Source organism: Mobula hypostoma, chromosome 20 (assembly GCF_963921235.1).
Source record: "Mobula hypostoma chromosome 20, sMobHyp1.1, whole genome shotgun sequence".
Lineage (NCBI taxonomy): Eukaryota > Metazoa > Chordata > Chondrichthyes > Myliobatiformes > Myliobatidae > Mobula > Mobula hypostoma.
The window spans coordinates 49,376,389-49,390,422 of record NC_086116.1 but is presented as its reverse complement, the minus strand read 5'-3'; the positions used below and the strand labels follow the sequence as shown (position 1 = coordinate 49,390,422).

The following is a 14,034-nucleotide window of genomic DNA, read 5'->3' as shown; positions in this document are numbered from 1 at the left end:
AGTACACATTACTGTGAAAATTTAAATCTGTTCTGTCACTCCAGCCTAGGCAAATATTTAATGAAGAGTAGCAAAGGAACTTGTAGCTTCTCAAATCTTGTTGCTTACACTTCTTCTCTTCATCTCATGTTCTTGATATTTATTGCTTATTTATTATTTTGTCTTGTTCTGTATGTGCATAATTTGTCTTTTGCACACTGGTTGTTTGTCTTGTTGGGTGCAGTTTTTCATTGATTCTATTGTGTTTCTTAGATTTACTGAGTATGCCTGCAAGAAAACGAATCTCAGGGTTGTATATGATGATTGTGATAATAAATTTACTTTGTACTTTTGTACTATGTACTTTGAAAGTATCATTTCTTGACTGTGCCTGGAATATTAATAATACTTCACTTTAGATCTCTAGTACCCATACTTGTAATTAAATGGTTCTCAGCAGTGAAATCGCTGCTGTTTACAGATAAACAGGGAAAAACTTAATTTCAGAGAATATCTTAAAGCAAGTGATGGCAAGGCAGCAACCCACTTTGCATCTCTCCTGATTCTCTATTGATCTGGATCATGCGAATTAGATCTTCCCTGTGTGATACACAACATTGTTACAGCTGATTTCTTTTCAAGTTGCTTCAAGGATAACTTGTAAAAGATATTTTAACCAGAGCCCATAGGTTAAAGCCTATTTAATGAAGGGTAAGTTGGCCAAGCGGATCCAAAATTTGCAAGTAATTAGAGGCAGAAAGTAATGGTGGAGGGTTATTTTATGAAGTCTGTGATTAATTATGTATCATAAGTGTTGGTGTTGGGACCTTTGATGTTTGTAATATATAGTAATGACTTGGATGTTGAATGTAGGAGATATGACCAGTACATTTACAGTTAACACAAAAATGATGGTGCTGTAGAAGTATGAAAGATTGCTTTAGGCTACAGTATTATAAAGGTCAGCTGGAAGTGAACAGAGCAATTGGAGCTGGGAAGTTGGTTGGAATTTAATCCTGGCACATGTGAGGTAATGCATTTTGGGAGGGCAAACACAGTAAATGGTAAAGCCTGAGGCAGTGTTGATTAATAGAGGAAACTTAGAGTACATACGTACATAAATCTTAAAAATTGCAGCACAGGCATGACTTCATTGGCTAAAGCATAGAATACAAGAGCAGGTCAATTATCATACAAATTTCTAAAACATTGGTTGACCAGAGCTGGGGTATCGTGCACAATTCTGGTTTCTACGCTTTAGGAAACCATGTGATTGCACTGGAGACGGTGCAGAGGATATTCAGCAGGTTGATTCCTGGATGGGTGTGTTTCGGCAAAAAGGGGAGTTTGGATAGGATGAGTTGATTTCCCTGGAGCAGGAAGGCTGAGTTAGGAATATACAAAATTATGATGTAGATAGTGGGAATCTTTTTTTTCTGGTGGTTCAAGCCTCTATGATGAAATGACATAGATTTAAAGTGAGAGGTAGGCTTAGCAGGGATCCGAGGAGAAAATTTTTCCCACAGTGGTTGGAATGTGTGAAGTGTTGGCACTGGAGGTAAAGCAGATTTTACAGCATTTAAAAAACAGGTAGTCAAACACTTGAATTGCCACATCATAGTAGGCTATGGACCAAGTGCTGGCAATGGGATTAGTATAGATGGGTGTAACATTCAGCATAGACATGGTGAATCAGAAGGTTTGTTTCTCTGCTGCAGGATCCAGTGATTCTGTTCAGCCAATAATGACATAGATAATATACTATTTATCTTAATAATAGCACTTTGAAACCTAACATGTTCCTGAATGTTTACATCTTCAGTGGAAAAATGGGACTTAATTTCTCATATGAATCTTTATATTATAATTCCTTGTGAACAGTAATATTCCAGTATGTCTGCTAAAATAATTACAATCAAAAGTGCAGATGTGTGAGGTGGCGATGATTGTCAAGCTCTTATTGCTTCCTGGGCCATTCGGCCAGTTACGAGTCAATCATATTCATGAGTTTGGAATTACCATATAATCCAGAATGAGGGTGACCTATTCCTCTCTCAGAACACTCGTTTCATGATGATGTCGTTGAAATGATCTAAATGAATGCAAGCAATGCATGTTGTGGTCATGATTTCCGTAATCTGTCTAGTCAACACTGTTTATCTGAACTCTGTTTCTTATTGGTCACAGAATATTCAAAGTCAAAGTAAATTTATTATCAAAGCACATTTGTGTCACCTACCTTGTTATTTGTTTTATTTTGTTTATTTAGAGACACAGCACAGATCAGCCCCTTCTGGCTCAACAAGCCGCGCTGCCCAGCAACTCACCTGTTTAACACTAGCCTAATCACAGGACAGTTTACAATGACCAATTAACCTACTAACCAGTACATCTTTGTACTGTGGGAGGTCACGGGTGGAACATATAAACTCCTTACAGATGGCGATGAAATTGAACACCAAACTCCAATGCCCCGAGCTGTAATAGCGTTGTTTACGGAAAACTATAAGTAACAAGTACTGACAAAAAGCCAATGTGCGAAAGAAGACAAATAGTGTAAAAAAAATACTAAGAACGTTAGTTGTAGAGTCTTTGAAAGTGAGTCTATGTGTGGTGGAGTCATTCCGCACTGATGTGTACGAAGCTATCCATGCTGGTTCAGGTGCCTGACAATTGTAGGTGATGGTTAGTGGTTGTCAGTGCAAAGTTCACAAGATTTCTACTGTGCATTTTACTAAAAAGTACATCACAATAGTCTACCTTGGCAGTGCATAATTAATTTTTTCCGTACGTCTGCACATATAGTATTCTGTATTCTGAAAGATGGGGTAATTTCACTGTCTATTGGCATGCTAACCACACTTGCCACCAAGGTCACCACATCCCAAACTTAAGTGGTCCAGATATGGAAGACTTACCTTACCAACCTGAAGCATCCCAGACTCCAGCATTGCGGCCCAAGTGGTAACAAGTCCTGACGATGTTGCTCCAAAGAAGCCAAGCTTGGGAAATTCCCATGAATAGCTTGACAGCTGATAAGCCCTCTACCTCCATCCTTGCTGGTTGTCAAAACAGTGAGGAGCAGAATGTCAGAAACATAGCATTAAAATCAAAACACTGAGAAAAAGTTTTAGGTTGATTAGAGAAAATATTAAAAATAAAATGAGTCAACATTTCATTAATTGAAAGCATTAAGCAAAACTGAAATTTTTTATGAGGTACCTGCTTTCCCTTTCATTTCTCTGCATACCTACATCCTGCACCAGGCCTGGACTAGATAGGATCAGAGATTCAGTCATGGGGATTCACTGCAAGATTCAGACGCAGCAGAGGTGTACCTTGACACTGTTACAGCTCAGGGCATTCCGGAGTTTGGAGTTCAATTCCAGTGTCATTCTGTATTGAATCTCTACACGTCCTCCTCCTGGAATGCATGGCTTTTCCCTGGGTGCTCCGGTTTCCTTCCACAGTCCAAAGACATTAATTAGTCATTGTAAATCTTTCCGTAACTAGGTTGGGATTAATTGAGGCTGTAGGGTTGCTAGGATGGCGTAGCTTCAAAGGGCAGAAGGGCCTATTCCACGTTGTAATGCTTAATTAATGAATATGGTGCCCACTGCTGCTGGCCTCTCTGGGTGGTGCAGTCAGGGCTGTACGTGTATGGAACTGGCAGATTTGGACCAATACTGCTAATTTGGTTCTCAGTTCAACACCCAAAGTAAATGTTCAGTAATGTTAGCAGTCTTGATGATTACATTTAGTCACTTCAAGGAGTTTCTATATGAACCTCATTTGGCCAAGGAGGCATGCACATTCTAAAAGGTGCTCTAAATGTTTTGTGTGCTAATTGCTGTGTTTGGTCTCCCAATCAGTCATTGCTCAAATGTGCTTTCTTACATGTATTTCAGTGACTATTTCCACAAGCACATACTTTGATGGCTTACTGGTGACTGGTCTTTACACATCAACAAGCATCAGCACTCCACAGAGGGTCAACGGTCCCAGCTCAATTGGTCTTGGTAAGTCTTACAGCCCTTTAAAGGTCAATAACTTCTCACCAGATGTGAAAAATGATTGTTAATTAAAACTTGCATAAACGGTTGAGTGAATTCACATAAATACAACCAATTGAAAGTGACTTACATGCTATAGGTGCAATTGAACATCAGTTATTCTTAGCCAACACAATAACCTCCACAGAGAGCAAGAGTACTTTTTCACTTCTTTTGTACATGAGAGCAGCTAAGTTAAAATAAAGAACTGGCAGCTGCACTAATGAGCAGCACTTTAAAGTTATTATGTGTTTTAGCCCTGCCAAAGTTTGTTCTTAGTAATTTATGGGTTCATCCCCCAGTCTCTCTCCGCATTCCACCAAGTCTTGACCTATAAGTATAATTGGAGCTGCAAATAGCTGTTATATTGTGGATGAGAAATCAAATTGAAGTCCTGTCATATTTCCATATTTTATATTTCCAAAGAGTATAAAATGTGCCCATTCACCCATTCGGCAAATCTACTCCTGTACTCACTTTCCCTGTAATCTATTTCCATCAATTCATCAATTCCCTCCATGTCCTACCACTCAGCTATGCGGTGGGGGTGGGGGGGAGGGATGCAATATAATGTGGTTAGTATGTGAGAAACCGGGACTACCCAGAGAAGCTCACATGGTCACAGGGAGAATGTTCAAACTCCACACAGACGGCAACAGAGATTAGGACTGACACTGAGAGACAGCAGTTCAGTTAGCTGTGCTGCTGTGTTTGTTCCTTCAGAAGAATGTAAAATATTCCAGGGGTATGCCAATGCCTTAACCAAAAAAAATTATTTGGTTATTATAATGTATTTCAAAGTTACTTCATTGCTGTAATTATTTATTGAGATACAGCATGGAGTTGGCCCTTCGAGCCACACGGCACAGCAATCCCCTGATTTTAATCCGAGCCTAACCACCAGTCAATTTACAATGGCCGATTAATCTACCAACTTGTAGGTCTTTGGACTGTGGGAGGAAACCAGAGCTGTCAGAGGAAACCCGCAGTTCATGGGGAGAACGCACAGACTCCTTACTAGCAACGGCAGGAATTAAACCCAGGTCGCTGGTACTGTAAAGCGTTGTGCTAACCACTACGCTGCCATGTCACCCCAAGGGTGACCCCTCCAAACACCTCCACACCCACTAAAATAATGTTCGAAATGGAGACACAGTCTGAAACATCGACTGTCCCTTTCCTCCCATAGATGCTACCTGACCCGCTGGGTTCCTCCAGCTCCTTTGTGAGTAGCTACAAACATGTGTAATGCTTTAACCTCACTCAAAATTGAACTTTGGTGCCCTGGGATAGTTACTAAATCGAGCATGGTCCCAGCATGTCACTATGTTCCTTAGTTTGCCATTGAACATTAAATTGTCCTGAAATTCTGTGGAATAAATTCTTTACTTAAGTCATCTCTTAATATTAAGTAATGTTGAATATTTAATACAGTGTAAGCAAATCAAATGTTAAAAGGAATGGAGGAGAATAAGCCAGTAATGTCACATTCCTTTCAGAGTTGCCCTGAAGCTATCATTTGGGACTGTTGATTTAAAGATGAAACTCTCACAGTGTTCTTCATTTGAGATTGTCAGCAAGCTCTACTGTCTGTACATAAAGCAAAGGACACTGTTCTGTCTCCATGTGTCAATTGACCAGAGACATTGCACTTGTTTTTTTGAACTATTTGTAATCTGTGTAGTCTCATTCTATTATCGAGGAAGAATAGCATGGATCATTGATTTGTCACTTACAGTTCCAAGCACAAATCTTGAATATGTTCACATTTACGTCATAAATATAAATTATACGATTTTTTTAATTGCCTGTGACTGCGGTGAAAGTACAGATGCAAATCATCAGTACAAGACCTCAGCTCACATGAATCCTGAAAATGACACAGTGAAGATGGAGAAGTTTCAAATGATGATGGGGGAAGAATTGGATTGGAGGTTGAATCATCCAGTGGCGTGCCCTCTGTGAGAAATGGCACATACTGATCGGAGTCTGTAGAAGGGAAAAAGGTAGAATATATGTTTCTAAAACTTAAAAAAGGAAAAAAGATGGTTAATCAAATCTGTTCATGTCTATAGAATAGAATATTGATTTGCTTTCATATCGAATGTGGAGTGCAATAATCTTAGACTATATCTTGGATTATTTTGAAAATACTTTAACTGCTGTATTTTTCCGTTACTGACTGGAAAATTAGATTTTTTTCCTCACATTGCAGTATCAGAAGATGTCTACAAGCGCATGCAGAGAAAGGTATTACATTGATTAGGTGCATTGAGAAGAAGTCACTTAAATTCTAATGTGACCTGCTTCCCATCTCAATTCATAGTTAGTAGGGAAGGAGGAAGGGTATAAAAATTCCAGTCAAGGCATAAAATGATCAATTAAATAGAAAATGTCTTTAAAATAAGAAATCACATCAACTTATCAAGAAAACGCAAAATAAAACCTGTACTGAAAACAGATATGTTTGTACTGTTGTATGGGAAATCCTAAAAGCAAACCAGTTCATTTACATTAACGCTTTCTTATAGTTAATATGTTTGGAAATACATTGCCCCAGGGAACATTGCGCTCATGCCATGAAATTCATTCTCTCAGCTATGAACCTGCTTGTCAGGGCTGGAGAGACTAAATGACGGTGTAAGGGCAGTTATTCTCATCATTTCAAAGCACACAAGTCAAGTTCTTTCATTAACTTCAACTTAATAGACATTAGGGCCATATGGCACGTGAAACTGTTTGTCGTGTGGTCTCGCTGCATGGTACAACAGTGATGCAGGATTCCTGTTCCCTGATTACATGGAAGCATAATAGTTGTCGTGGCTTTTTAATATGTGGTCCAAAATAAAAACCCAGCCACATTCCATACGTGCTTCAATGCACTAATTTTATTTGGTGTCTTCACATTTTCCAGAACACGAATAATATGTACATACCACATAAAATGAGTCCCCTTTCACAGATGGTTAAATTTAGTTGTGGCATTTGTTTTTCAGTAATTATATTCTAACCATATATCCCAGTCAGGTTATAGATGAAGAGTAAATGCATCAGAGAACAGCAATTCATTCCTGCACTTAAATCAATCAGAGCTGACAGCACCCTTTTAATTAAGTGTACACTTCAAAGGTGCCTGGGCTCAAACTGTAGGTATTGATTCTAGAAAAGTCACAGACATTCACAGCTAATATCAGTCACAGCTCAATGCTCAATTATAACATTTGTTAGCATGCTACTAGCGCTGCAGTGCAAAGTGACAGATTTACACGAATCTGTTATTTCCATAAAAAGGAATGAAAATTATCCTGAACATGTGGTTGGCTGAATCTCTTGAGCAGGTCCTACATTGATCAGCTACACATTTTTTGTTTTATTATTTGTAATGGGATCTGCTTTTAATATGCCCCTGCGAAGCAAGGGAAAGCTTAACATCTGGACTGCATCAAAATACACTTTATCCATATAATTTCCTGAAGTTGCCAAATCCTTCAAAATGCGAACATACAATAAGGATATTGTTCATTGAGCTTTCTCCCTCCATAACAAACTAAATAACTTGGAGTAAACATTATTAGTTCAGTTTGCCAACATCTTCCTCTGGCCTCCCATCCTCCCCTCACTCCCCCTCCCAGTGTTTTGTGTATATTTTGAATTGGCCAGGAGTGGTTGCTGATTATCGTAAAGATACTGTAGAGGACATCCTCAAGTACTGTCACACCTGAAATCTCATTTCAGTCACTCCAGTATTCCTTGGCACTAAGACTTAAGCTGCAGACTAGTCTTACTTTGGCATTCTCCACAGGAGCCATTGCTCCTTCCTTATGAACAACGACTCCGAAAACTTCATCCTAAGTTCTTGCCTCCCTCGTCATCAACACCCCAAGCGTTAAACTTGCTGATTCTCTTCCTATCCAACTCATTCTTTGCTGGTTCTTTGAACTCTGTTCATGTCTCTGCTGTCACAATCCTTCAATACATCTTTATTCCCTAGAACAGTCCTTCACTTGTTCTTGTGATGATTATCATAATACCATTGCATTGACAGAAGCATGGCTGGTGTGTGAAGATGAATATCTCCCCAAATATCTGGCTCCCCTTCCATCAACAGCGTGCCTAAACTGTTACCGAATAATGCCTTGGTTGATCATCCTGTTTTCCTAGCTTTTGTGCCTTTTAGCATCTCATTATGTGCCCTCACTCATGCCACTCATTTAGGGTTCTTGTTATGCATCCACTCAAGTACAATTAAGCTATTCTCACCAAGTTATCTTCACTTTTTCCTTGCTGATCGTCTTCCATTAGTGATTTCATACTCTATTGGCTTTGCTATCTTATCCTCCCTTTATCTCTTCTGCTAGCCCTAAACCTTTGTTCTTAGTTGCTTCTTTAAGATTGCCATTTTGCATCAATAACAGGAGCATTGCCGATCACTTCCTCCACTCGTATCCCAGTTCCTTAAATGATACACTCTGGAAGAAATTCTCACCACATCACCTCTCCTTACCTCAGCCCTCATCGCACCTCCTTAAATACAATGATGCAAACATGAAAAGACCTGATGGACAACAGTTTAGCTATTCACAGCCAGATTGCTGATGTGATTAAATGCTCTGAGAGGCTGGCCATGGCTAGAATTAACTCCTGCCTGAGCAAGGATTGGGACCCTCTGCGATTCCTCTACTGCCATAATAGGAACAAAGCATATGCAATCTTGTTGAATCACAATCAGGTTTAATATCACTGGTATATGCTATGAAAGTTTGGTATTTTTTTAAGCAGCAGTACATTGCAATACATAATAAAAAACTATAAATTATAGTAAGTATGTATTAAAAATATATTAAATACTGTAAAAAGAGAGGGAAAAATATTGAGGGTGTGTTCATGGGTTCATAGGGAGGGGAAGAAGCTGTTCCTAAAACATTGAGAGTGTGTCTTCAGGCTCCTGTACCTCCTTGATGGAAGCAAAGAGAAGAGGACATGTCCTGGGTGATGGAGGGTCCTTAATGATAGAAGCAGCCTTTTTGAGGCATCACCTTTTGAAGGTGAACAACAGGAATTCTGCAGATGCTGGAAATTCAAGCAACACACATAAAAGTTGCTGGTGAACACAGCAGGCCAGGCAGCATCTCTAGGAAGAGGTACAGTCGATGTTTCAGGCCGAGACCCTTCGTTAGGACTAACTGAAGGAAGAGTTAGTAAGAGATTTGAAAGTTGGAGGGGGAGGGGGAGATCCAAAATGATAGGAGAAGACAGGAGGGGGAGGGATGGAGCCAAGAGCTGGACAGGTGATTGGCAAAAGGGATACGAGAGGATCACGGGACAGGAGGTCCGGGAAGAAAGACAAGGGTGGTGGGGGTGAACCCAGAGGATGGGCAAGGGGTATATTCAGAGGGACAGAGGGAGAAAAAGGAGAGTGAGAGAAAGAATGTGTGTATAAAAATAAATAACAGATGGGGTACGAGGGGGAGGTGGGGCATTAGCGGAAGTTAGAGAAGTCGATGTTCATGCCATCAGGTTGGAGGCTACCCAGATGGAATATAAGGTGTTGTTCCTCCAACCTGAGTATGGCTTCATCTTTCAATAGAGGAGGCCGTGGATAGACATGTCAGAATGGGAATGGGATGTAGAATTAAAATGTGTGGCCACTGGGAGATCCTGCTTTCTCTGGCGCACAGAGCATAGGTGTTCAGCAAAGCGGTCTCCCAGTCTGCGTCGGGTCTCGCCAATATATAGAAGGCCACATCAGGAGCACCGGATGCAGTATATCACCCCAGCCCACTCACAGGTGAAGTGTCGCCTCACCTGGAAGGACTGTCTGGGGCCCTGAATGATGGTAAGGGAGGAAGTGTAAGGGCATGTGTAGCACTTGTTCTGCTTACACGGATAAGTGCCAGGAGGGAGATCAGTGGGGAGGGATGGGGAGGACGAATGGTCAAGGGAGTTACATAGGGAGCGATCCCTCTGGAAAGCAGAGAGAGGGGGGAGGGAAAGATGTAACTTCCGCCACCTCCAACGGGATCCCACCACTAAGCACATCTTTCCCTCCCCCCCTCTCTCTGCTTTCCGCAGGGATCGCTCCCTACGCGACTCCCTTGTCCATACAACCAGGACAACTGATTAAGTCACTGCATTGAAATCGATTTGAATGATCAGGACGAGCAAACCCGCAAATGAAAGATGACAAATCAACACATAGGAACAAAAATGAACATCCTGTAGTCAGTTGCGCACTGTATATCAGCTACAGTTGATGGTAGACTATTTGAATATTTGAGATGATCCTATATTTCTCTCTGTTTCATTCCTCTAATCTTCCAAAGGGTCCTGCATTAGGGAGTGCTTTGATTCAATTCAAATACTAATTCTCTGTCAATCTTAAAGGAAATGCAAGATTTGAAAATACAAAATCCAATCTAAGAGTTATGATATGGTGTGATCTTGCCTGCAGAAAAAACGTTTATCAATTTCATTCCTTTTTCAGTAGTTATATCTTTGTGTTTTTGATGCATGCTGGGAATATTTGGCAAACAGATGATACGAGGACACTTTGACAGATTGTTAAATGTTAATGTATGCACCACTGTCACTTTAAAACAACACTTTGAAAACTTGGAGACGTTTACATCAAAATAAAGAAAGAAAACACATTTTTCCTTGAATTCTGCTCATAAAAGAATTTCCCACTGGTTTTACGTAGGCTCTAATTCAAGAAAATATGTGTCACCAATATCTTGTGCAAAAAGGACTTTTTGCAGGTACGATATGCAGATGTTAAACCTATAACTGAAGATTCTCTCCTTTAAGACAATTACCTGAGTTTTATTGATCACATCTATCTTTCATGTTTCATCACATTTTCTAGGCTTGATTAAGCTACACGTATATTCTCACTATTCTTGGAATGAAGGTATAGGTAATATTATGCACTTATACTGAGAATCAGATCGGACTTTTTGTATGTGGATGAATCTGTTGCATTATTAATAATATTCTCTTCAGGAGTTTTACACTAAATTTATGAAAACTGAAAATTCACTGTCAGATCCAGCCAGTTGAGATTACTTTCCCACATTTTGGTTTGGCCTATAACACTGTAATTAATTCCGTTCCAGATTTAAAGTTTGCTTGTGATTGCTGAAGGACATTTTTAGATGGTGCTGATGATTATGTGGTGAATGGTGATTTTTGGTCAAAACAGATGGTTAGCTACCAAGACCAGTTCTCTCTGTCCTCATTATAACAATCAGTCTGGTGTTAATGGACTCTTCTCTCTCATGTTAACCAAACATCTCTAGTATCAATACATTATTTTGCAGGTCAAGTAAAACTCAACCACATTATGTGTATACATTATACTGTATATCATAGTACACTTTATAGTGCTACAACTTCTGGAACAATTATAAAAAGATCTATGTGAGGTTCTGATAGCCCGACCGTTGGGCATAAAATAGTCATTTGTCTCTGATGCAAATACAAATCAGTTGATTTTTCCAAGTAACATTAATTCCTTGAATTTAGTTGGCTACATATATTTTAATAGTCTTTAATCCAGTAGATCTTACCAACAGTTGTACCTTATTTTCATTCCCATATCCAGAGGAAATAATGATGTTCTGAAAGGTTTGTGTAATCATGCTAGGGCTGTCAACAATTTTCTCCTCTCTTGAAGAAGTTGATCTTCTGCATTTAACCATATAACAATTACTGCATGGAAACAAGCCATCTCGGCCCTTCTAGTCTGTGCCGAACTCTTACTCTCACCTAGTCCCACCTACCTGCACTCAGCCCATAATCCTCCATTCCTTTCCTGTCTATATAGCTGTCCAATTTAACTTTAAATGACAACATCAAACCTGCCTCAACCACTTCTGCTGGAAGCTCGTTCCACAGAAGTTCCCCCTCATGTTACCCCTAAACTTTTGCCCTTTAACTCTCAACTCATGTCCTCTTGTTTGAATCTCCCCCACTCTCAATGGAAAAAGCCTATCCACGTCAACTCTATCTACCCCCCTCATAATTTTAAATACCTCTATCGAGTCCCCCCTCAACCTTCTATGTTCCAAAGAATAAAGACCCAACTTGTTCAACCTTTCTCTGTAACTTAGGTGATGAAACCCAGGTAACATTCTAGTAAATCTTCTCTGTACTCTCTCTATTTTGTTGACATCTTTCCTATAATTTGGTGACCAAAAATGTACACAATACTCCAAATTTGACCCCACCAATGCCTTGTACAATTTCAACATTACATCTTAACTCCTATACTCAATGCTCTGATTTATAAAGGCCAGCACACCAAAAGCTTTCTTCTCCACCCTATCCACATGAGATTCCACCTTCAGGAACTATGCACCATTTTTCCTAGATCCCTCTGTTCTACTGTCTTCTTCAATGCCCTACCATTTACCATGTATGTCCTATTTTGATTAGTCCTACCAAAATGTAGCACCTCACATTTATCAGCATTAAACTCCATCTGCCATCTTTCAGCCCACTCTTCTAACTGGCCTAAATCTCTCTGCAATCTTTGAAACCCTACTTCATTATCCACAACTCCACCTATCTTAGTATCATCTGCATAGTTACTCATCCAATTTACCACCCCATCATCCAGATCATTAATGTATATGACAAACAACATTGGACCCAGTACAGATCCCTGAGGCACACCACTAGTCACCGGCCTCCAATCTGACAAACAGTTATCCACCACTACTCTCTGGCATCTCCCATCCAGCCACTGCTGAATCCATTTTACTACTTCAGTATTAATACCTAACGATTGAACCTTCCTAACTAACCTTCCGTGTGGAACCTTGTCATAGGCCTTACTGAAGTCCATATAGACAACATCCACCGCTTTACGCTCGTCAACTTTCCTAGTAACCTGTTCAAAAAATTCACTAAGATTTGTCAAACATGACCTTCCACGCACAAATCCGTGTTGACTGTTCCTAATCAGACCCTGTCTATCCAGATAATTATATATACCATCTCTAAGAACACTTTGCATCAACTTACCCACTACTGACATGAAGCTCACAGGCCAATAATTGCTAGGTTTACTCTTTAAACCCTTTTTAAACAATGGAACAACATGAGCAATACACCAAACCTCTGGCACCATCCCTGTTTCTAATGACATTTGAAATATTTTTGTCAGAGCCCCTGCTATTTCCACACCAACTTCCTTCAAGGTCCTAGGGAATATCCTGTCAGGACCCGGAGACTTATCCACTTTTATATTCCTTCAAAGTGCCAGTACTTCCTCTTCTTTAATCATCATAGTTTCCAAAACTTCCCTACCTGTTTCCCTTATCTTACACAAGATTCACTCCTTAGTGAATACTGAAGAAAAGAAATTGTTCAGAATCTCCCCCATCTCTTTTGGCTCCACACATAGCTGTCCACTCTGATTCTCTAAGGGACCAAGTTTAGCCCTCACTAACCTTTTGCTATTAATATAACTGTAGAAACCCTTGGGATTTATTTTCACCTTACTTGCCAAGGCAACCTCATATCTTCTTTTAGCTTTTCTAAGATTTCTTAAGATTTTTTTTACATTCTTTATATTCCTCGAGCACTTCATTTACTCCATGCTGCCTATATTTATTGCAGATATCTCTCTTTTTCTGAACCAAGTTTCCAATATCCCTTGAAAACCATGGCTCTCTCAAAATTTTAACTTTCCCTTTCAACCTAACAGGAACATAAACATTCTCTACCCTCAAAATTTCACCTTTAAATGACCTCCATTTCTCTATTACATTCTTCCCATAAAACAAATTGTCCCAATCCACTCCTTCTAAATCCTTTTGCATTTCCTCAAAGTTTGCCTTTCTCCTATCAAAAATCTCAACCCTGGGTCCAGACCTATCCTTCTCCATAATTATATTGAAACTAATAGCATTGTGATCACTGGACCCGAAGTGCTCCCCAACACAAACCTCCATCACCTGACCTATCTTATTCCCTAACAGGAGATCCAACACTGTCC

General features: G+C 39.8%; 1 protein-coding gene across 1 annotated transcript in view; it reads left to right on the top strand.

The window, feature by feature from the left end:
* The window catches only part of reln (reelin), a 329,082-nt gene that overhangs the window by 39,985 nt on the left and 275,063 nt on the right, over nucleotides 1–14,034 (top strand). Inside the window, exon 3 of the mRNA XM_063072853.1 lies at nucleotides 3,888–3,998. Within this exon, the coding sequence (XP_062928923.1) occupies nucleotides 3,888–3,998 (111 nt within the window). The remainder of the gene's footprint in view (nucleotides 1–3,887; nucleotides 3,999–14,034) is intronic.